The 26,278-nt window shown below is 41.8% G+C and overlaps 1 protein-coding gene across 1 annotated transcript in view; it reads right to left on the minus strand.

Moving 5' to 3' along the window:
* Window positions 1–3,336: 3,336 nt before the first annotated feature.
* The window catches only part of TNFRSF19 (TNF receptor superfamily member 19), a 74,543-nt gene continuing 51,601 nt past the window's right edge, over window positions 3,337–26,278 (minus strand). Inside the window, exons 6-10 of the mRNA XM_088458545.1 lie at window positions 14,114–14,275; window positions 11,832–11,957; window positions 9,841–9,934; window positions 8,568–8,904; window positions 3,337–6,408 (exon numbers count right to left, since the gene is read on the minus strand). Of these exons, the coding sequence (XP_088314671.1) occupies window positions 6,400–6,408; window positions 8,568–8,904; window positions 9,841–9,934; window positions 11,832–11,957; window positions 14,114–14,275 (728 nt within the window). The 3' untranslated portion in view covers window positions 3,337–6,399. The remainder of the gene's footprint in view (window positions 6,409–8,567; window positions 8,905–9,840; window positions 9,935–11,831; window positions 11,958–14,113; window positions 14,276–26,278) is intronic.

Below are 26,278 nucleotides of genomic sequence, written 5' to 3' on the forward strand. Positions count from 1 at the left end.
CTCGCAGTGCTTGCGGTAGGGTAAAGACAACCACAAGCGCTGCATATGCTCCCGATGGTACCTGATATACAGATGGTTGCATACACTTCCTGGTGATGATGTGCGCAAGTGGGCGTCTGCATACACAAAACAATCGCACGCCAAGACATAGTGGGCATGCTTATGCCTTGCCGTGCGATCGTCTGCCTTGCTGGGTGTGTTCCGCATTTGCATATGCTGGGAGCGAGCGTACGCATCTAGCGACCGGGTCTGAATCTGCACATTTTATACCAACCCCACCTGCAGTGCAGCATGGTTTTGCCAATGTGTAAAGTTACTTTTTTTTTTTTTTTGCTTCGCTCCCAACTCTGAATTAGCCCCATTGTGTCATCATATCACACCCACATCACAGGGCAGAGATTTGGTAATGCAATTAGCCTATAGCAAGCATTTTCCCTGCCCACTTGATGACATAAATGGCATGCTCAAGTCACGTCCATCTTTTTATAAATGCTCAGAGGGCTAATCAGTAATAGTGCAGAACAAAAAATAACTTGTCTAGAATAGGAAAGAGTTAAACATTTTTTTTTTTTTAACATTGCACCAAGGAGACAGAACACAAATAGTTATAGCACAGCAGTTTTCCACTAGATACCACCCAGGAGTATTGAGTGCCAGAGGGTTGTAACTCCCTTTATATGCCTATAGCCATGGCATTTGTGTGTTCAGTGGCGGAACTAGAGAGTGGTGGGCCCAGGTGCTAGAATATGCTTTGCCCCCCCCCCCTATGCAGTGACCCCAGAAATGCATAATGGGCACTGCTACAGGGGGCACTACTACAGGGGGCATTGCATAATGGGCACTACTACAGGGGGCATTGCATAATGGGCACTACTTTAATGGGCACTACTACAGGGGGCATTGCACAATGGGCACTATAGGGGACATTGCAAAAGGGGCACTACTACAGGGGGCATTGCAAAAGGGGCACTACTACAGGGGGCATTGCAAAAGGGGCACTACTAACATTGCAGGGGCACTACTACAGGGGACATTGCATTTTGGGGCACAACTACAGGGGGCACTGTATAAGGGGCACTAATTTGATACACAGTTTACAGGTTATAAACTATGTTCCCAATAATCTGGTTCTACATGGACATAAAAACTGTGCAACCTGTCTTGAGCTGAGGTGACGGACTGGCAGGAGCAGAAAGGAGGGTTGGTGAAGTAGATCTATCAGGGTGGGATGTAATGGGCATTACTGTTTGGCATAATGTGTATTTGGCATTACTGTGTGCACAATGTGCTGTTAGGGGCATTACTGTGTGGCATAATGTGTAAGGGGCATTACTGTGTGGCATAATACAGTGTGGCATAATGTGAAATAGGGGCATTACAGCATGGCATAAATTTGTTGTAAGCGCTTTACTGTATATCATTATGTGTTATATGTGGCATTGCTGTGTGGCATAATGTGTTGTAAGGGGCACTCCGGTGTGGCATGTGTTGTAAGGGGCATTCCGGTGTGGCACACTGTGTTATAAGTGGCATTACTTAGTGTGTCATAATGTGTAAGGCACGTTGCTGTATCATGTAACCACACACCTTAAACGTAGTCTTTGGGTGTGTTTGATCTTTGGGGGGGGGGGGGGGCGCCTGAAACTTTTTTGGCATGGGGGAGCAAGATTTATAGTTGCGCCCCTGCTTCTTCTCAAAAACAATTTACATTGCACATATGTATATTATTATAGAAAACGTATGACATGATATACGATGGATGTATCCTATACCTTTTGCATGCTGCAATATTGCAGGGGGCTAGGAAGGATGATACCAGTATAATCCTCTAGCGCTCATTTCTCCCTATATAGCCCCCATGCGGGCTCAGAGCTCAATTCTACCTTGTAAGGAAAAGTAATGAAATCCTAAGTAGGATTCATTTCATGTGCCTGTGGCTCTGATACGCTGCACATACCTCAGATAATCCCCTGCTTTCTTTAGCTATGGAAATGATGCAGAATTCACTTTCCGGATGCCTGTACGTTCTAGTACAGTAGTGTAGACAATAGATAACTTTATACAATGATACATACACAGGAGAGAATTTACCATTTTTTAATAGCATGTAAAACATAGTATTTCTCGCTTATTTGTTATAAGTACATTTATATAAAACAGGTTTTTTTAATGGCTATAGACTTAACAGAGCACTAAGTTATATAGGCGTTGATCTATCAAGCAGTGAAAAAAAGAGTGAAGTGGAGCAGTCACTCACAGCAACCAATCAGCGGCTACCTACCATTTTATAGAATGCACTTGATAAATGCTTCCTTGAAGCTGATTGGTTGCTATGGGCAATTTCTCCAGTCTTATTAGTGCTTGATGCATCAAACCCTTAGTTTTGGTCAGATAATTGTCAACAGTCCCTAACTTCCAGAAAACGTATTGCTGGAAATGTACTTATATTTTAGTATTGAACAACAACAATATAAAGTGTGTGGTGCGTGCTAGGTGGCCAGACGTAGTCAAAACAGCCACACAAATAAGAATTTGAAGCTTATATAAAATCCACTAGAAAGATTAGCACCTAAAATAAAATATAGCATGGGATGCCCTGGGAGAAGTCTGTGCCTTAGCAGTAACATTTTATGTGGGTTTCGGGTAACATATATATGACATTATCTGCTTACATTTATTTATTTAACAGTTTCTTATATAGCATATTCTGTTGCGCTTTTCAATTGGAAACATTAATAGAACAAAACTGGGTAATAACACAGATATATAGGTAGGAAGGCCCTGCTCGCAAGCTTACAATCTATAGATCAGAGTTTGCCAAACGCAGCCCTCAAGGCTCCCCAACAGTTCAGGTTTTAGGGATATCCATGGTTGAGCACAGGTGGTTGAATCAAATTGACTGAGATACTAATTAAGTCACCTGTGCTCAACCATGGATATCCCTAAAACCTGAACTGTTGGGGAGCTTTGAGAACCACGTTTGGGAACCTCTGCATTAGCTAGTTGATACTCAGAGGCAGGAGTGAGCCCCAATAACCCCAGCACATAAGTGCGGCTGAGATTTAGCGGTAGGTTGTTTCCGGTTGCAGCGTGGTAAAATCCCGCTGCATGGTCAGTCGTTCACAATTTTACAGCAACGAGCAAAGCACCCTCTGACACACAGTAAATAGACAGCTAGTGGCCGGCCAATGATTAAGGGGTCAGGCATCGGCAAGTCTGTTTCTAGATGGGGATCACAGTTCTTATTCATATAGCTACAGAGACTGGGGAAAAAAATAGACAATAAAAAGACTTGAACTTTTTTCATTTTTTTTCAAAGAATTTATTTACATTTAGTGAGATATAAAAAGACACGTTACAATTTACAAATATAAGCAATCGGCAGTTACATGAATTTACATCAATTGTATATAAAAGAAACTCAGAGCAGTTTATACAATATTCACAAACATATTAAGCATAGGATTCTGCTTGTCTGCAGGAAGGATTGAAGTATTATATGGTTTTCCTCAGGAAAATGGCATATACCAAACAGTCACCTTACTGTAAATACGTGTCTATTCCACACAGTGGAGACAGCCATTTTGTACACTGCATCATCGTTCATGAGAAAAAAGCTCCTCTATTCATTAGTAAGCCTGTCTCAGGGATGTCACCAGTGTTTAGTCTACGAATAGGCTGCTCATGACTATTAGTTTAACAAGCAAAATGGCCGCCATCACCATGAAGGAAAGTAGTACATTTTACAGAGCCGCTAATACTAAAAAACAGATCAACATGAAAAAGTGATCAATGAAAGAATCTCTCAGGCAAAATAATGTACGAGGTTTCTTTAGGTATATATTTAGCAGATAATATTGATCTATTTGCAGAATTGTTAAGTCACGTTGTGTTCATAATATGAAAACTAAAAATGCAAAACTGATCACCATAACTCGACTGTATAAGATCAAAAGATGCAGAAATGCCTTTAGAAAATGGGGCAATAGAGTGGTTATCAATTCGGAAACTTTAAAAGGATTCAATTTACAACCTAGAAAATTAAATAACAATCCTATGTACAAAATTCAATATTACAAAATAAAAAAAAAAAACAGCAAAGCTTAAAAACAAACTATCATACAGCATTATGCTGCATAAACACATCAGAAGATTGTACATACATTTCAAAATAACACTTTTTTGCCGACATTCTACGTGTTGAATACCCCCCGACACGGCAACTTTAGCGTAAAGTATTACATTTTTTTTTTGTGTGTGTTTTTTTTGTTAAACAGCATTGACATAAGAGTGTCATTTGTTGTTACCATCAGAGACCCGCCAGGTCATGTCACCGTAACAGTCTTTAATAACCTGCATAAATGCAGACAGACTGCTCAAGCTACCCTTGTTCCCCTTGTGTGATATCTGCACCATTTGCAAGGAAGAGCTCATAGATGAGTGAGTAAGATGGGGCCTCCTTCTGATGGGAGTAACTGAGATCAGGAAAACATGGGTTAAATGCAGTAATCCTATTATGTCCACAGATGCAAAAGGAACAAGATTTTTTATTCAGGAACAAGCATTTTAAGTTTGTTTGCTTCAAAGGGTGCAGACTTTGCATGTAAAAGGTTCCCAGTTTAGTAAAGGGCTACTGGTAATTTTTATCCCCTGCAAAATGGTTGTTAATCATAAAAAAGCCACTATGGAGTTTTTGCTGACAAATACTTTAAATTAAATGAGCATTAGCACCCTCAGGCGCACTTTATGCAAGAAGGCACATTTATAGGTGCACAGGTAACAGCGTAATATAAACATCATTTGTAATAGACCGTTATTAAGACCAAAATGAGCTTATTTCTAAAGCTGCATACACACAACGATTTAAACGATATCGTTTAACGATAATCGTTTGAAAAAATCGTTCACTTTCTGAGTCAACCGATGAAAGATTATCGTTCATGCGCGTTCACGTTTGTAGTTCAGTCAGACTTGTCAACTCAACGATTTTCATTAAGGGAATATGCAAAAATCGTTTGTAGTTCAAAAAAGGTGTTCATTACACTTTAAAAAATCTGACAGAAAATCGTTCATAAAATCGCTGGTAACAAAATCGTTGTGTGTGTATGCAGCTTTAGAAGCATTTATAATGGTGACAGCTATAAACTAGACTCCACAATGTCAACAGTATGACTATCTATACAGTCACTGTCGTCATGGTGACTGCATACCATTTGCTTACAGTGCTATAAAGATTGTAAATTATATGTAACAAAATAGGTATATAGAAAGCTAGATACGCACAGTTCAGAAGGAGATTCAATTATACTAGCTACGGGAAGATGTACTATAAGAGGAGAAAATTATATAAAAAATAATCTCAGCTTCATCAAAAGTGCATTACATCAACCAAATGTCATTTTCATTACCGGTCACATATATACATTTACACACGCAAGCCTATTATACATATTAATTACAAAACTTGCGATAGAAAGATCTACAGTACAGTAGGCTGAGACACAAATCCAAACTTCTCAGAAGTCCTGGGTACACAGCTTGTAGCTCATAAACCCTAACATTCAACTGTTTCTAGATTATATGGAATTCGTCAGGGATTTTCAAGGTAAATGAAACCATAATGTAAAAAAAAGGTTACACAAGGACAATTTGCAGAATAAATAAAAATGCCTCTTTAACACTCATTGCTGAAATCCACAGGAAATAATGGGGGACTTGTAGGAAGGTTGGTGCAATGAAAATAGGTGTTGTTGCCAATAGCAACTAATCAGATACCAATTTTTATTTTGCTAGGGTGGATTAGAAAAGGACAGCAAACCTCAGATTAAAGCTATGCACAACACTGCCTTACCTTCTGCACTGGTTTATATAAATGCCCTACAATGTGATTTGGTAAATAAATGTATTTTAGCACCACCATTTACAATATATGGCAAGGGTTTTCATATGCACACAGAATTTAGACATTTATTTTGGGTAAGAACAAAATTTTTAAAAATGACTGAACACTGTGAAAAGATAAACTGTTCAAAAGGCTGAAACGTGCGACAGTGGTTGGTAGATGGCTGCATTCAGCTCCATAATTCACTTGACTCAGAACCTCCCAGGTCAACTTTATGTGAAGGTTTCTTCTTGTCCAAAAAGTTTCCTAGAATTTTCCCAGTTCAGCAATGTTCTTCCAAAAATCATCATTCCCCATACACACGTCCTCATGTTCTACATATAAATAGGCTGTATTTATTATACAGTCACATTCAGGAGTCTCAACGGAATACAAATTCCCAGATGCTGAAGATAATCCATAAAGCAGACCTAGCCGTAGATCTCCATAAAGGTGATATTGAAAGACACTGCCACTGCTGCCCCAGTATCCAATGGGATATTTACTCTGACGATCACTCAGCATTCCTGCAAATGAAAGAGACATTGGCATTGAGTAACGGTATACAGTAATTCCATCTCTTGTTTAAAAACATTTTCTTTGCAACCATTTACATTAATCTAGTTTATGCATCCATTTAATTAACATACGTCTAGATGGCTTTAAGCCAAACTACATGTATTACATATTTACCAACATTGAAATATGCAAAATCAGTACAAAATATGCCACAATCAAATCAAATCCAGCCAAACTCTGCCTCAATCAGCCCAGAAATGCTCCCACTTTTCGGTAAAGCTCCACCCACTTTCATGTAATCTCCATCCCTTTTGGTGTCCGCAAATCGGAACTGTCCCCAAAAATGGGACAGTTGGGAGGCTATGCAGTTAGAGGTGTGCCTTTTAGGCTATAATCATACCAGTTATTTAAGTGGTGTTGATTTTACATTGAATTAACACTGGTAAGGACAAGCACCTGACACCCTTAAAGATAAGACCAAGCACTTGCACACTACGGTATGTTCCTCCGTTATTAAAGTTATTTGCATGTGGAAAAAAGCCAACATAACTTTCTTAGCTGTGATAGGTCAACCAACACAGAGTGAGTGCTTCCATTTTACCAAAATATGATAACACCACCCTCATATTAATTACTATTATTACTATATATCTAGCACAATAAGAAGTTTTGGACCTTTTAAGCATGTATAGGATCTTTTTCAAAATTTTTCTGGAGATAACAAAATATGGCTGCCATATACACACTCACAGCTCTCAGGTGGTCATGTGAAGGCAGAGCAGGTAGGAGGAGATGGAGGATTATACATGGCCCAGACCAGACAGAGCTCATACAGGCATGCCAAAGCCTCTCTGCAGCATGCACCATGTGACTGTGATTGACATGGCAGTCCATGACACTGTTCAGAATTACTAATCATTGACAGACTGAAGAAAAAAATCCAAAAAGAATAGCCTTCTAGGCTGGCACAGAAATGTGTAATTTCATTGGATTGGTGCTTTAGTGATAAAATATATATTACGAAACACAAACAGTAGGCTAAAATTATAGTTTCGATATTATAGGCAGTAATTTTGTAGGCTAAATGAACAGAGCTAGTAAATTGATAGAGACAATCATTTTATGAACCAATATTGAGCCTAACTAAAATGATTTAAGCCGCGTATCAACTTGCCGAATAAAATGAGCGATTGAACGATAACGATATTGTTCAATCGCTCATTAATCGTGCATGAAAATGTCGAAAATGACCATCAATGCTCCCGCTGGTTGTTTTCGACATCAATCATCGCCTGAACATGCTGGTCAATCTGCCGATAACGACAGATTGGCCATGTTCAGGGATGAGGGAGGGAGCCTACACTGAACGACATATCGTTCAGTGTAGGCACTGCAGGGGAGGAGGAACGACTGTACGATTACAATGTTGTAATCGTTCGGTCGTTCCACTATCTGCTAGTGGATACGCACCTTTAGGTTGATGGAAATTACCAAATTTTCAAAACTCTTTAGCGGAATTTCATTTGGTGGAGGGCATTATTCTGGCTGAATGTGACTTAGTGTTCTGTGCAGTTCCCCCTATTACTTTTAATCTAACACCACCACAGAGCAGAATACATTTATTGTAATTTTCCCAGCTTTATCTATAGACTATAGATTGTGCATTCCACCAGGAAATTTAACACGTTTCACCAGACCTGTCCAGACCAAACAGAATGAATTGGCCATTGTTGTCCCAACTCTTAAGGTTAAAGGTCGATTTTGAATCTATCTAAATCGGTCTTTCTAAATCGCCAAATGTACTAACATTTAAAAATAATTGGTTATTAAATGTGCAATTTAGCCCCTGAAAGACACTATCGATTAAGATCAATTTAAAAATCGCCCTTTAGTAAATTTACCCCTTAGAGTATAATTTCCATTTAAAGCAAATATCCCGTTACAGCCTGGAATAACAAGCCATGGACTGGTGACATAAAAGCAGAACCCAAATACTGTATGGCTGGAACTTTGGGCTTCTGTGAAATGGGCTGTTCCGCTGCAATAGTGCTCATCTCTACATGTTTGTCATGAGGAAATGAAATAATGGAAGCAATGATTCTGCAGGTTATTGTTACAAAAATAGACAGGATCTATTCTCTGCACCAAATTGACTAAGAGAAGTCACCTGTTTATCATGGTCAATGCATGAAATCTGCTCGTCCTCAGGCTGACTTCCTTCATCTATCTGACCCGGCGCCAGCTCTGATACATGAAGATGTTCTGAAGGCTGCGTCTCTCCACTGTTAATGTGCGTGTGTAAAATACTTGGCTCTTCAGTATCTCTATTCAAAGAGTCTGCATCTTCTCCTCCTATAGGCTCCGGATGTGGCTCGCAGACAGGATCGCTCTCCCTGCCAGGAGGTGTTTGCATAAGGGGCCAAGTTTCTGCAAGCTCTTTGCAGGCCGAGTGGGAAGCAGATCCAAAATATGCAGGAATCATGTCTGCCACAGACTCCGCATTCCTGAAAAAACAAACATGAGCATTATTACATTTTATTTATAGGGCGCCACAAGAGGTCCGCAGCGCCGTACATACAGTAAAGGGTACACAGAACATTACATTACAATACAGTAACCAACTTATAAACAGAGCACAAGTAACAATTAGCAACACAATTCTCCATACACAGTACAGCTGGGAAGGTGAAGGCTGTCATAGAAGTGCTAGAGAAGAAGGCTTTGAGGCAGTGGGGAGGAGGACCCTGCTCCTAGGAGCTTACAATCTAGAGTAATGTCTTTATACTTCTCTAGCAGTGTGCCCACCACCTACACACAGCACGGGCAGCCATTTTGAGTGATGACCAGCCAATCACTTCACTACACAGCGAGATCTCCAGCTACTAGTGAATTCATCGGCTACATTGTCAGGAATACGGCTTCAGCCACACAGGACCTATCACATGACATAGGGTGCAAGGAGTAGCACTTCTGGATAAGTGCATTACAGAGAGTCAGCCAGCAGACTTTCCACACATTATTAATGTATGTTCTATCAACACTCTTCAATGTACCATAAGGGTTGAAGGATGTGAAAAAAAAAAAAATATTAATGAAGCATTAAGAAACTCTCTGGGCAAGTCTTAAACTGCATCAGGAACAGTTTTAGATGAGAATATAGTTAATTATATAAACATTTATTCACGAGTGCCACTTTAGGCATCAGTGATGCAACATGTATTTGGGCACTTGTAGGACTGCAGTTACCAACAGGATTGTGGGAAAAAATCCTAGCAAATATACATTCTGAATATCGTCCTGGTCAGGAACATACAATGCAGACGTACAGAAGACACGTTTCTGTACATAGCAAAGCTCCTCGGCAGAGAAAAGCTGCAGGATTACACTGTGAGATTGGGAAAAAAAAACATTATTTCTTAACTGGAATAAAAGCGACTTACACGTTGCACAGCGTGCTATGCGATCGGAATATACAGCCGTGACCAGTGCTGTAGGTTTCATCGCAACACAAAGATGGGATCAAGTGAACAGGGCCTAAAGAACGAAAATATATTATTATAGGTGGCCATAGGTCAGTTCCCACACATGCAAAGACAGATATGAACAGGCGCAGGGCCACATGAGCCTGAGGAAGGGCGAAGGGCCTATCGTGAGAAGCGAAGGAGTGTTGTGTGGGTGTGGCCACGTACAACCCCTATACTATCGGCCTCAGGGGCAGATGTACTAAGCCTTGGTGAGTGATAAAGTTGAGAGAGATAAAGTACCAACCAATCAGCTCCTGTAATTTCTCAAGCAGAGGCTGCAAAATGGCAGTTAGGAGCTGATTGGCTGGTACTTTATCACTCTCCAAGGCTTAGTACATCTATCCCCCCACCAATGTCTACCTAAATATGTAAAAGTATAAAAATTGCCTCAATTTGTGAGGAAAATGGAAATACAATTTTAATAAGCAAGTTATATGGCAGACCGTGTGGCCAGCTGGTGTCTGGTCCTCATCATGCTTTCATGATGGGCCTATTTTTATGTGGAGGCCTGAAAAAAAATTGCAGCACGGTTACTGCAATGGAGCAACAAGTAAATGCAGAGCAAACGTCTAAAACGCATGGAATTCCCTGGCAGGGTTGACAATGAGGATTTATATCCCAGTCTCTCTGACAACTCAAATCCAATACATACACATTCTGGGAGGATAGATGGGTGCTATATGCCCAAAACATCCTGTCTCTAAGCAAGGGGCATAATTAGCTACCATTGCAGCATAGGAGGCCCAGTACCCAGTGGTAAGCAGATGCCTCTAATGAGTTCCCCATAGCCCAGCAAAACATTATTTTTTTTTTTTTATGAAGCAGCTGTTAATAATAAATAAGTTCCCACATGTTTCAGATTGGTAACTCCATATGTCTGCAGGAAGGAGAATTATATTTGTATGGACCAGATCTCATGGATTCAGCAGTGCTTTATTTAGGAGAACCGTGCCTCCAAAAAAACATGGAACGAAGACCCAGCATGTGTGTAGTCATCTGCATCTGGCACAGAATGATCCGTGGTGTCTTGTCTTCGGTCTGTTACATGGGACTCACTGCTGAGAAATGTGGCTTCCTTATTCTCACTATATACCGGCTGCAGAGGTCACATAAGAACGGCGGACACAGACCTACAATGGGATGCCCCCCAGAATGACAGCCCCCACACCACTGACTGGACTTTTCCATCTTATGGTGCATACACACGGTCAGATTTTGTGTCAGATCTGAACGCTAACGATTGTAAAAAATCGTTCATATCTGTAACATGTGGGGCATGCATCGACGAACGATGAGTGTTCCCGCATGTCAGATAACGATCTCTGAAATCTGATGTGTTTGCAGTCAGATTTTAACGATTTCATTTACTTTAATACTGTCAGAAATCGTTCAAATTGTTGTAAAAATTGTTCATCAAATCTTACCGTTAGTGTCCAACATCAACATCCACATCTGCGTTGCAGGAATGGCGATAAAGCCATTAGTAAGTAGCAATTTTGGGGAATACTTAAACTCTATGTACAGTATATAAGATTATATGGAAACACTACAGATTACGGTTTAACAATAATTTGTCAGTGTCTGATGGGAGATCTAGTCATGTAGCTGGAAGGCCATTGTTTGGACACCTGACAGTAAAACGTCATGTAAATAATTATTTAATAACCACATTATTCAGTAAAACAAAAAAGGCTCAGTCTCGTCGATGCAAGTTCCTATGATCAATTAAAACCGGATAATCCAAGAATCTACACTGAATTGTAATATCAGCCTGTGCTGAGGTATTACATAGGACAGTGAGCTGCATTGATGTAACAGTCGACTGCTTTGTGCATCCCCTGTAACGGTCTGCAGCTCTGTACTGGATGCCTCAGTATATTAGACAACCATGTGCACCCATTACTTACCACAAGCCTGTGGTGGTTCCTGCTGGCATCGGCAGCAAGCCCTGTGTGTGTGCTCGGTGAGTGGAGGTCGGTCCAAACACAACAGCTCTGAGCCTGTGTACTGCACTTCGTGGGATCTGCTGGACCCTTCAGGAGAGATAGAGGAGTGTGAGCTGTCTATATAGAAATACAAATAACACACTGAATGGACCAAACCATAAATGAAATATCAACTGCACATCTTTGATAAATCTATCTTATGTTGGTACCATTATATTTTTGGACTTCAATAACAATCAAAATGCACCCACCTTGCACAATTGGGGCACAGGCCTAACGTTTTAATCTCAATGCCCCAAGTGTACGTTCTAGCTGCCTGGATAACTTCTGGTTGGGGCTAGCACGGACAGCCATGCCTTTACCCGGCAGAAACAGGGAGCGGACAGTGTGCTACTATACGGGAATTGGTTCTTCCAGATAACAGCTTTGGTCACTGCTGGGTAATGCAGCATATCTACTAGGCGATTGAAATGAACGATTGAACGATTACGACATCGTAATCGTTCAATCGCTCGCTAATCGTGCACTATAATTTTGTAAACGACCAGCGATGCGCGCTCCCACTAGTCGTTTCCGACATAAATCATCGTCTGAACATGCTGGTCAATCTGCCAATAACCACAGATTGGGCATGTCTGGGGATGAGGGAGGGTGCCTGCACTGAAAGATATATCGTTCAGTATAGACACCTACAGGATGAGGAACGACTGTACGATTAAAATGTTGTAATCGTACTCTCGTTCCGCCATCTGCTAGTGGATACGCACCTTAAGAACAGAGGCCCTCATTCAGAGCCACTCGCTAGCGGCAGTACGCTCGTTCCGAGCGATGTTCGCACATCTGCGCATGCGTACGGTTTTTAGTACGCATGCGCGAACCAGTCAGTGCGGCCGAAAATTGTTGGTACGCAATATAGCGAGGGCCTGCTATTTTGAGTGACAGAATGAGGCGTATGTGGGTGGTAACAGGGGAAGGTGCTTGAAAACGGGGAGTGGAGATCCGAACGCAGGCGTGCTTAAAGGTCAAAACGGGCGTTTTAAGGGAGTGCATAATTAATACAGCAGCGTCATTGACCACGTCACTTGTTTTTTTTTAACTCAGAACTGCTCGCAAAATAGCGGTTGAAAACACCAACCACAAGAATAGCGAGCAGTTCATACGCTGTACGATGTACTCGATTAATCTAATAAATAGCGGACATGACGTATGGTGCGTGCGGCCAGGGGGCGTTTTTATCAAATAAACAAGCGTATGTTTTGCTCGCTCGTTCAGACTTAGAGGTGGGAACAGACTGCAATTTGCGAACGGATCATTTGAATAGCCACCCCTTGTTTTTGAACGAACGACCACAAATAGCGAACGGCTCTGAATCAGGCCCAGACTTCCTGGTTTCCAGCTCCCAAGGTTCTGCTCTCAAAGGCTTACTGGTATTACTCCCTGGTACACAGTGTAGGTGCCCCTTAGTGATGCAACACAGAGGAAGGAGGAAGAGTGTTTTGGATGCACAGTGGGACTACACCAGGCTAGGACCAGCTGTGAATCCGGCACCTCTTCCTTGCCTAGTGGGTGTCTGGCTGACTGATTATGTAGGAAAAGGGGACTCATCGCTAGCACAGTGCAGTGGATGGCATCAGTGAGATGTAAAAATCTGTAGCGGGCAGTTACTAATACATGTCAAGAGTGGAACATTGTGATTTAGATTTTTTGACCAAGACAGCAGGGTCAATCTGTAGAGGTCAGATTTTTTTTTTTGTTTTAATATCCATTTTAAATACAATTTTAGACATATGGGGGGCGATTACGGATATGGCACATCACTGACAGCAACAACGCAAGGCCTTTCCTTGCATCCCACCGAATTTGTACAGGAAAGCGCGTGATGTTAACCATAATAGGCAAATAGATGCGCACCCATACATTGTGTGATGTTCGGCAGTATATTGCGCTGAATTGAATATGTTCCATGTATTCAGGTTGGCTGCAGACCAGTGTGGATTCAGCCGTTGTTGTGGCACTTTCTATTTCAGTGATCATCTTGATTTGATCAGTCATAAAAACAAAATGGCTGCCTCATTTTCATGTAGCTGAACATTTAGGGAGGTGTTCAGAAGAGCGAAATAAGATCTTATTCCATCATTTCTGCACAATGAACAATACATAATGTAATGTACACAAATGTAACAGGAATAATGTACCACTGCTGTAGAACAAAAGACATGAGCTCTAGATTATCGGATGCTTACAATTTGGTTTCTTTTCCATGAATTGCCTCTTGCAGTAGATGACCGAGAGGATGAGCAGGGCCAGGAGCACGGTGGACAAGGCACTGCATATAACGGCAGCTAGAGCGGTGTCCCGGGGACTCGATGCCGTGGCAGCAATTTTCACCAGATTCACCTTGCTGCCTGGAAAGAAATACAAATAAAGTTACAGGAGAAAAAAAAAAATAACAAAATGGTCCCGTTATTTACACTTTTATCTTGCCCCTGTGTCCTGTCTATAACCAGCTCTTGACAGCGTGGTACAATCTTTCCTTCCACTAGTTATCTCAGCACCCATCTATTCCGCAGGAACCAGTGGCATTATTGAGGCCTATCATTATTCAGCCTATCATATCATCTCCCTACTCCCTAATGTATGGACAGGCTGCATGTAGAAGAATATTGGTTCACCTCACAAAATTAGCAACTTCCACTGTGTGTTTAGGAGAGGATTGTGCTACAATACAAGAGAGATCATCTGGCTGTCGTCAGTTCTATGGTCATATAAAGCCTGTTCCGTATATAGAGATCTATGAAAACTATAAGTATTATACCTGTAGATAGAATAACTGCATTTTATTAGTTTTAGTAAAGAAGCATTTCTAAAAATGTCCTATTTCCATACAAATTCCATGTACTCTAATTCTGTACATCAGCCCTATTCAAATGGTGACCTGCTGGGCAAATCGGGCACCCAACACGATGCAAACTGGCCCATGAGACAGAGAGTGCTCCCTCCACCAACACTGAGGGGCCTATTCATCCTAACTTAAAATTTGATGGAGGTAATTAGGTTTAGCACTCGCATGGAGTTCTACCTAATTACCGGAGGAATTCTTCATTCCTCCTCTCCATAACTATCCATTTCGAAAAGCTGTCATTTTTGCAATGACAGCTTTCCGGGAAATAGATAGTTTTCCCTCTCTACACTAACTTACCGCAGCTGGAATCTGTGCTGCGCATGTGCGGTTACATCTGTAAAACCAGCGCATGCGCAGCACTGCCTACAGCTGCGGTAATTTTGTGTGTCCCCCCATCCTCCCCCCCTCCCCGCACTTACCTGGCCGCTGCAGCGCCTCCGGCTCCGGTGTCTGCTCCGACACGTGTTCTCCCAGCAAAAAAAAATAATTTTTTTTTCTAAACTTTATTGTGTTCTGCTGGGAGAACACATTGTCCGAGCAGCCACTGGAGCCAGAGGAGGAATCGAAGCGCCGGAGGAAGACATTGGGGGACCTGCCCAGCTGAAAGCAGGTGTGTTACCTACTGTACGCCACCTCACAGTGGCGGATAGTGGCTCCGACAATTTCCAAAACTACATAATTTTCAGAATTTGATGAATAGCATAATTTCCATATCCCGATACTAATGTATGTAGAGTGTGGAAATTAAAGCAGGGGGACTTAACACAGGAGATATCACTGATATCTCCTGGTTAAGTCTCTTCATGAATTCTAAAATAACGGTAATTAAGGAAAAGGTCTTTAAAACGATATTTAGTGTTGATGAATAGACCCCATAGTTACTAATTCTTATTTTCACCTTCTATTTTGCCTTTCAATAGGTTACGCTAATGCAGGGCTTTATGCGCACGTGCAGCAGACAAGAACATCATCATGACGTCTCGTCCCTGAAAGCTGGGGAAGTTCATAACAAGAATCAGAAGACGAGAAGGCGATGGATGTGGAGAGAAGGGCATGAATGTAAGAAGGAAGTCGGGGGAGGGGGGAGCACAAAATTATTAAGCTGCATGAAGGCGGAGGACGGGGGGGGGGGGGGGCGCTAAAATGACTGGCCCACCAAAATCATCCCATCTTTTTAGAATAGCCCACTCAAAATAGTTAAACATCCCTGCTGTGCATATTCCTTGCAAGGCAGTTATTTTTGTGAATATAACCTACCATCTCTCTTGTAATACCATATGGGGCAAAAAACAACACTTAAAATAGATGCGCTACGGTCTTGAGCCTTGGAATGCAGGTGCTGTTCCATGAGCCACCGTATCAGTAGATCGTGATGATAGAGCTATGATCATGGTAAACTATTTTCCATGTATATACTGAATTTCCTGTAATTCCAGTGAAAATGATGTGGGCAGTCTGTGCTTGTCTGGTGCGGCTGATGATACAGAGCAGTAGCATGCACTCAGCATACTCCCAAGTCTGTATACCCAATAAGGACAGACAATTCACTGGGCCTCCCCTTACTGGTGAAGACTGGATGTCGTGGGCACTACAATACGGCACTGAATCTTTAGTCCTTTCCAGTGTATCCATCGCTGGCGGCTGCTATTGGTGCTCTCTCAGCATTTGCAGGCAGGCCGCTGTGACGTAACCATGCACCCGCTAATCAGCTACAGGCCTACTTGCCTATTTTTGAAAATTAATGTCGGGGATTGTGAAAGCAGCACCTATGAGCACGGCGGTAAAGTGGGCGTGTACTGCTACACCTGAGAGGCGTGCCATAAAATTTACTTACATCCAATTGTAAACGAGCCACAAAGCTGTTAGTAAGATCTACTTGTTGAAGAAAACACACTGATACTTTTCAGGGCTTGCGTATTAAACTGGGTTCCATATAGGTGGCCACGAGAAACCTTATATGAAAATGCATGTAGCCATAGGGATCATTGTGCCTAATAACCAATGCAGGGAAATGGCTGTGATTATATAATGTATGTATGTATGTATGTATGTATGTATGTATGTATGTATATTATTATTATTAGTATCCTTTATTTATATGGCGCCACAAGGGTTCTGCAGCGCCTCACAAAGTACATTAACAAATGAGTAAACTCGTAAAACAGCGACAAGACAATACAGAATAAGAACATGGTTTATAAACATTGCTGCAGCGATCATAACACTCAAAAAAGCAGTAGGGCGTCATTTACCAAGTGTTAAGTGCCCTTGTGGAGAGTTTTGAGTAGATGATCGTATGAGTGAGGGAGGGAAGAGGGCCCTGCTCGTGAGAGCTTACATTCTATAGGGGGGGGGATACAGACAGGGGTGACACAGATAGGGTAGACAGTGAGGAGGAAGCATGTAAGCAGCAGGTTAGGATGAGAGCTGGATAGATTTGAAGTAGTTAGTCTTGAGAGCCCGTTTGAAGATTTGTAGAGTGGTGGAGAGTCTGATAGGGAGAAGGAGAGAGTTCCAGAGGTAGGGAGCAGCACAGGCGAGATGAGGCAGGAGTCCATGGAGGTGATCAATAGGCAAGAGAGGTGGGATGAACTTGTAGGAAAGGGAGGGAGATTAGTGTGATGTAGATGAAGGTGTGGTGAAGTGATAGGAAGATATATATATATATATATATATATATACACACACACACACATTTTTAAATTTTTAATATAAACAGATCAATAATGGGGGTAGGGTGCAATCAGGGAGATTGTTAGGGTTTTCAGGGAGTCAGGGAGATTGCTACTATTTCTGGGAGTCTCCCTGACAATCAGGAAAAGTTGGCAAGTATGGCTACAGGTTGTTGTAGTGGGATCAGTATTAAATACCGCCGGACGCGGTTCAAATCCCGACGCCGGAAGACCTGCAAGAGAAGATCCCGACAGGTGAATTTTTTAAGTAATACTAACCCTTTACCCCTCTTAACCCTCCCTTAGGGGTGCCTAACCCACCCTGTAAGTGCCTAACCCTATCCCCCCCTTTCCCTAGCCTAACCCTAAGTTCCCCCCCCCCCAGGAGCCCTTAACTTTACCAAAACGGCCCCTCCACCCCGCGGCTGTACGCACCCGGCTTACCTTCGTTCGGTATGCCGGGCGTCGGGCTCCCGGCGTAGGGATAATGACAGGCGTCGAGATCTCGACGCCTGTCATTAGTCCCCTGTCGGGATTACACAGTCGGTGAGCCGATGGTTGGCATTTCGACCATCTGCTTTCTGATTGCATCCCGTTGTAGTGACTATTCTGTCAGCAAATGGGGAAGCAAAATCCTGTATAATAGGGAGCAGTGACTGCTTGAGGCTCAACTGTCCTCACTTCCAACCATCATAAGCCCCAGCATGGTAAAATTAGTCGCCATACTAAAATCATAGTCGTCATGGTGACCAGTGTTTGTCAAGCCCTGTAGGTCTCCACAATTTGACTTGTGCCGTTGCAATCAGATTAGCTTTCCAGCGAGAGAAAGTTTCTGCACACATCATAAGCAGCTTTGCCGAGAGAGACACGTACAGTAACATGTGCAGGGAAATACATATTTTCAAGTGTGGCCAAAATCCAAACTGCTTATGGTCAAACCACAGTTATCAAAAGAGCCGACAACAAAAACGCCCTCCCTCGCCGCCGGAAAGCCCCGCGCTGTGATCTCTGAATTTTTATTTTTAATGTACTGTGCTTTTTCAACAACTGAATGACCAGAACAAATGAATCTGAAATCCCACGTCGGAACACGGAGAGCCGCAGGACGGAATTTAAAGGTACGAAATGGCAGAAATTAGTTTTGATCGTGACCACAATCAGAGCCTGACTAACATGAAAGATGGGGTTTCTTTACAAAAACTCATTTACCAAACGCTTCTGCCAGTTTTTCCACATGAATTATTTTCAAACGTTTTTTTTTTTTAGCTTTCTTAGAAGTAAAATTCTGTCCTGTGGTTTCTATATATAACCAACTCTTTGTATTCGCATTGAAATAATAGAATAAATTCCTAGCACCATCTTGTCGTACACAGTATTCCAAGTAAACTGTGACACGTCTAATATTACAGGATAATACTGTAATCCCACAGATAATATGGCAGGCTTGCTCAATTACATCTAGTATAAGTAAGTAAATACATGTTTTTTGGTGAGACTCTGTCAGTGCTCACACCATGAGAGGGAAGGAGGGCATCAGAAAGCAGCAAAGGCTTAGCCTGAAGTGCTAATATGGATTTGTATTAATGTCTGCACGTATAATGCATAGGGTACATTTTAAATTGCATTAGTTTTATTTTTATAATCAAGTCTCTGCACTATCTAAAAACAATATTAGGGATTTATTATTTATTACCAGTTATTTATATAGCGCACACATATTCCGCAGCGCTTTACAGAGAATATTTGGCCATTCATATCAGTCCCTGCCCCGAGCGGCGCCTACAACCTATAATCTCTACCACACACACATACACACTAGGGTTAGGTTTTGTTAGGAGCCAATTGGGTTCAATTCCCACATCAGCCCTAACTGTGTGGAGTTTGTATATTCTCCCTGTGCTTGCGTGGGTTTCCTCCGGGTACTCCGGTTTCCTCCCACACTCCAAAAATATACTGGTTTAGAATGGTTTTCCGCTACCCTGCTGGGATATTTTTCGACCTTCTATATTGGACACAATTAGGTCATACCGTACCTACAATGATGTCAAACCCATCCTTGCCATTCCTGAAAGCAGGGGCCCATACAACTAGCTGCCGTTGCGGCAATGCCATAGTTCCCTCGATGGCAGCGTCAGAAATTGGGGGAATTCGCCAAGTTGGAAATCCTTGATTCACCGATCCAGACCAAAAAAAATCGTCAGGAACGGCAAGTTGGGGATTTTTAGCATGCAATTTTCCCCCCGATCCGCCGATGGATCACCGCACTGATGAATGGCTCGCAGAGTGTGCACTTAGAGGGCAATTCAACATTTAAATAATCTCTGTAACAAAGGTTCTATATTGCCCATATGTGCCAATGTGTCAGTTTTTGTTTAATTGCAGCAACACCACAACTGTGTGATTTTCGCAATGAACTACACTTCCCATCATCCACTGCAACTCCGCTAACATTACAGCCATACATAACAGTGCCTCTCCAACATTACTACCAAACCACCCGCAGCACGTCTCTCACTTGCTTTACACCAGCTAATGTCTGAATCACGAGAGCTTACATATGGAGAGGCTGTAACACAAAATGGGAGTAGGACGGACTGGCCAAAAAGTCAAGAGAAGAAGCTACAGCCTCTGTCAACAAATGAAACCAAGCCAAACAATGGTACTCAGCATATGTCAGGCATAGCTGCTTCTTCTAACCTAAAGCTCCTAGGTATCACATTGTATTCACAAGTATGTGTATATCTTTGGGCCTAATGTATTTAATGGGAGCCACTTGCTGGTAAGTGGTGTAAACCTTTAAGCAACAAGCAACCTTCCTTCGGCACAGTAGACTGTAGTATAAGACATACCACAAATAGTCTGTCTAAAAATAGCAATCACTAAAAAGACCAAAGAAAGAAATATTGAAGTTATGACTGTAATGTGCTAAATGTTGTGAGATGTTTAAGTTATCAACTGATTGAGTGGTTGTCATTTCTTTTGTCATGTAAGAAGATCAACAAGTGTCTTTATTAAGATGTGTTCTTCTCTCAACATTGTGTCAAGAGAGAGTGCAATCCATCAATCTGTGTACAGAATGTGGGTGGGAAACATACTGTAGGAGTGAGTTCTAGGAACATACTTGTTTGGTTGCTTCTAGAGTTCTTATTGTATAATAAAGTTTGTTTTTTAAAATTGAACAATTCAATTTATCTTTTTAATACTTTACAGATAGATACGTTGCTGTCCTACTATACTGTATATGCAAGATTTGGGCAATCTGTGGCTACCTACTGCTGTTGTGGGAGTACAAGTTCCAGCATTCCCTGCTAGCCAGGAGCAGATGGTGGCATAAAACCATTTATAACATTTACAACATAAAATGCTGCTGTAAATCAGGAATGTGTCAAATGTCAGTGTTCCCCAATACTATACTGCAGTTTGTACAGTAACGTACAGGCATAGTAATTGCCATTGTACATGCCATGCCCAATATTACAACCATTGCTTTTCTAGCATGATACAGACTTTGTTACCTTGATCTTGGAGGTGTAAATGATGTGGGACAGGAATGTGGATGTGTTGATGGGAGATGGGTTTTATTCTTGCAGATGGGAGCTAAAGAGGGTCTATTCCAACTTTTTACAAACTTGTATAAAAACTCTGAAGAATTACTCTGTGGATATTTTTCTGTACCCCAAAATGCTGGAAAGACTGATTTGCTGAAAAAACACTTGCTTCCTATAATTTTTCCACCATTAATAAAAAATGCAAAATGCTGCCATTTGACACTTTGTAAGAACCTCCAGTACCTTCCTTATGACCACTGACAGCCTTCTAAAATGGGTAATGTCTATATCCCCTTCACGTAGAGGACCCTGACGTCATCAGCCAGTGTCCAGCGTCATTCCCTACCATCCAAGTGGGCATAGAGGGGGAATATAACCTTACTGAGTCCATTCTTCTTTATGTGGCCTTAATGGGCATGGAACTGCACTTCCGCCCTCACGTCACTTCCAGGTCCCTAGCATGAAGGGGAAATAAGCTCTACCCTTCTAAATGGTCCTGCGATCTCAGTTGGCACTTTTTTGGTGTCCAGGATGGTTTTCCCGCTTTTTCTTGCACTTCTCCCAGGTTGCATATTGTAGAAAAGTCACACAACCTCCTCATGTGATGTATGCAAGTTTCATGAAACAAGGGCACTTTAGCAAACTCTCTCCTTATTGAATGGACTCCAAAATGTGAAAATGTAGGTAATGAATAATTTGTTAAAAGTATAGCTTGTGTGCCATTTACTGCTTAATAAGCAGAAATGATCATACATCTAATATTACATAACCTGACGCATGATGCAGGAATATTGGTTTAATCAGTAAGTAATACACAATAGGTAAAGATTACCGCTTGTTGATTCAAGATTAGTGATTTATAATGAGGTCAAAAGTGGATCAATAGTATAGCAGGTTTATATACTCTAGATAAGGCTTTAGTTTACCCAGATATGGATTCTGGATAATGAATATTACAGCTTCATCCCAATCATTGTTCAAGGTGTATATAATGCAAACAAGTGTCCATCAACATTACCAGACTTGTAGCTTTGCACTTTGGTAAGGTTATTTAGAGGATGTTTGGGTAACATTACATTCTTCTGACATCAAAAAAATGTATGTATATAGCTCACACATATGCTGCAGCACATTACAGAGAATATTTGGCCATTCACATCGGTCCCTGTCCCGATGGAGCTTACAATCGATATTCTATACTACATGGGGACACACATTTTTTTTGTCAGAAGCCAGTTTCAACTACAAGTTTGTTTTGGAGCGTATGAGTACCTGGAGGAAACCCACTCAAAAGCAAGGAGAACATACAAACTCCACACATATATGGGCTTTGCAGGGTATCAAAACCACAAAGCCAGTCCTGTGAGGCAGCAAGCTAATCATTGTGCCTACATGCTACCCCAAGTTTAGAAATGGAGTCCCCTTAGAATGGCACTACCATTAATATTTGGTAACTTAAATGTATATAGAAAGTGCCTTCACTTATACATGAAATCTTCAGCATCATTTTTTAATCCATACAATACATTCAACCTATTTTTCTACAAAAGTTTACATGCAAAAGGACACTTCACTTAACATTTACCTTCAGGACACAGCAGTGCCACAGTGACTGACACTGTCAGCCTAACCCACAGACTGACTGACTGTATGGAGATAGCCAGGCTTTAGCAGTAATCTGTCATTTAGCCATTATGAGTACAGGGCTCGAAGACTGGATGGCTCATTACCGGGTGTACAGCTGGGTATAATGCATGAATGATGTCGGAAAAGGTCAATGGTGAGGTCGGGTGGGGGTGCATTTTGCCATCTTAGCCGTAGCTGTCAAAAATATTTCCTTGCCAAATTTAGATTTGCAAGCGTCCCTCGGTCTGCCATCAATACAGCCAGTGATGGCGGAGCGATTAAACGGTCTATTATTAAAGTGTGGCAAATAAGACCAATTTCATTGCTGCAATGAAATCATTAACATAGAGAAGGATCATTATTTCTGGGCCATAGAGATGAGGGTTACAGCTCAGGGGATCTGCGCACGTGAACCTATTAGCTGGATCACACATGCGCCATGGAAGCCGCTAACAAGTTTTTTAAGGTCATAAAAAAAAAAAAAATTTTTTTTTCCTTTAAAATAAAGAAGTTTGATTGATTCATTTTCTTCCGTCGTCGCACAGATTTATATGGGGAAGCTATAGCCGTCAAGACGCAGCCACTCTTGCCCATTGATGGATGGGGTGAAGTCCTATCCCAGATAAAGCCTTTTGCCTATTCATAAATCTACCCGGTATGTCCCGGCCATTAGACATCTGCTCAGCTAGTAATAATTTAGTGATCAATGTTACTAGTGACACCGCTTGCTTCTCACAACTACTGCAACAACAGCTGAGAATTTGTGCCGGTTCCCCTCTTACATCTGACCCACAAATGACACAAATCTACATACTGTATACAAAGGAACAAAAGGAAAAAAGGTCAGCATCTTATGTGATTGGTCGTAATATGAAATATTGCAATTTAAAAAAATAAATGAAGTGCTGCTGTATAGCATGTAATAAAAGAAAGAGTACGCATCTAGCAGCCCTGCTCTATATCCCCTCCACAGCATGTGTGCAGTAGGATAAGGCATGAAATAGCTTTTGTGTTTGAAATGTAAGTTTCCACAAGGATTAGCGGATGAGGCTGCCAGCTGGGAGTTAGAACAAAGATCACAATCGGAAGGGCACAGGCTCAAATTGCTCTGTTCAGTCTCCAAAATGTTCTCCAGAGTTTGTACAACGAGCTGTCATTGCACAATAACAACATATCTACACAGAAATAGTCATGTATCTGATTTATAAATGCCATCCCCTTCATAGAATAAAGTTTAAATGCAGGAACGGGGCATAGAACAATTACACACACATGTACATTTTTCAACTTATTTTCTCATTGGAGAGATCCATGGATTGTAGAGAAGGGAGGATGGTGATGAGGAATAAGAACGATGGGACCACAATCTCTAATCCACCTTCTCTGTTGAGCGTGGTATATGGAACACAGTGCATGATATGTGGAGGGCAACAGCCGAGACATCTGGCAGGACCTGTTACTATAAAGCTGGGTACACATTAGACGACCGGTGTACCCAGCCGACCCACGATGCGATGAACGACATACCGTACACGCCACATGATCTGGTGAACGACCGCATGATGACGTTCACCAGCCGCATCCAAATGCATGGGGTTGTTCATCACATTGACAGATTGAGCAGCATGTACGTGCCATCTGTCGATGCAATCAACGACCCCCGTGGGAGCATGCGTAGTCCGACATAGTGCATACACACCTACCGATGTAAACGATATACTGGACCGTTCTGCCGAATCGGGCAACTTATCGCCTAATGTGTACCCACCTTAAGAGGCGGGGTCATGTCCCCTGACGAAAAATATTAAGAGAAATATTTACCAAACCTTTCAAAGAGGAGAAGTGAAGTGTAGCTTATTCCAACCAATCAGATTCTAGCCATCATGTTATAGAATGCAATGAATGATTAAAAGCTAGAATTTGATTGGTGACTAAGGGTAACACCTCCACCTGTCCTCTTTATAAGGGTTGACAGATCTCTCCCTAAGAACAAAGGCTGTGTGGTGTGAGGGGGCGAGCATTGGGCTCCACAGACAAGTCTGGGCACAGGTAATCAGCCCATACAAACTCCACACAGATAGTGCCTTGGTCAGTAAATGCTAACTACTATTGAACTCCTAGCATTAACGCTAACCACTAAGCCATCCGTGCTGCCCCAGGCTTAGGTCCATTGGTTGGACAAGCCGCTCGATCCCTGCAGGGCCTGCCATGTCCTTGTATCTCTGATCAACATTAAATCAGCATAAAAGATAATTTGTAACAGGCCTGTGATCGCATCCCTGGCCCAATCCACGCTGTGCTTGCCTACTTAAAACCTAAAATAGATGACTGAACTAACACAATCAGTAAAGACAAATGAATGGTTTATTTTCAAATTCCTGTAAAGAGTCACTCGGTCATCTGAAAGAGACGGGAAATGAAGCTCGATTATGTACCAGCACAAGATTAGCTCTCGCTCCCCTTCCTATGAGCAAGCTATGAATGCTTGGCACACACATTGTTTGACTTGACATTACATTTATGCCTTTTGTAATTGGATAAATACACACAGCTGAACAGGTCACAGAGGCACCATGAAACGCTCTTTCAGCACAGAACATAGCAACTGATTTACAGCCCCCACACATGCTACCATCTGATTCATAGAATTAATAGGACGATGCTTCAGTACAGTTAGTATATGTGTACAATGAAGATCTCAATGTGTGTGGGGTCATTTCACTATATTTTATATGCAATCCTATCAATCACCTATCAAAGCATGCAAATAATTTGACCTAAAAGATATGGGCCCTCTCACAGATTTGTCTATATGCTAAAACCTGGCCTGGTTTTAGAACGGTTTTCTCCCCAATGGTAAAGCTAAATAAATGTTAGTAAAGACCATAACCTCTGTGGGCAGCATTAGACTCAGCGTTCCAGCAGCTAGTGTTATGCGATTCCTGACACAAGAGGAACTAGTCATGTAGAAGGCAGGCACAGGAGACACTGTCATGCACCTCTGATGTGTCCGGTGCACAATTGCTCAAGTGGCCGAGTGACAATTAGTCGAGAACAAAGACATTTATTTCCACTGCACAGCAACTTGTGTGGAGGAATGTGGAGACCGGCTTATTTGTGGGGATTGTGGTTTTTTTCTCTTCTTTACATTAAGCAACCTAATAGAAACAGCACAGCATGTTTCAGGAAGAAGAGAGGAATGCTATGCTAGTTACAGGGGGGGGGGGAGGTGGGAGTTGGTTTTATACTGATATGTGAAGGTGACTGAAGATTAGAACAGGCTGAACTTGATGTCGATAACTTCATATACTGTATTGTTGGTGTTTAGATGTAAATTAGAAGCTTTCATGCTAAAGGGGGTTATGTATACATCTAAAGATGGCATCGGCCAACAGTGCCCAGCTCTGAAAAGCTACGCTCTGTGGACTGTGGTTTGCGGTGTTAAGGCTCATACATACTAGACGATGTGCTGTATGAGCGATATTGGTGAAAGATTTCTCTTGAACTTTCTGTAGTGTAGGACAAACGATATTAGGTGCACACACTGACAGATATCGTTAAAGATATCTTTCAGTGAAGATATCCTGTCACATCTCTTAACAGGCAATTCTTGACGTTCCCGTCAGATTGGCCTGCATGTAAGGACGACAAAAGACATCA

The sequence above is a fragment of the Taudactylus pleione genome, unplaced genomic scaffold, assembly GCF_031769625.1.
Source record: "Taudactylus pleione unplaced genomic scaffold, aTauple2 ptg000842l, whole genome shotgun sequence".
Lineage (NCBI taxonomy): Eukaryota > Metazoa > Chordata > Amphibia > Anura > Myobatrachidae > Taudactylus > Taudactylus pleione.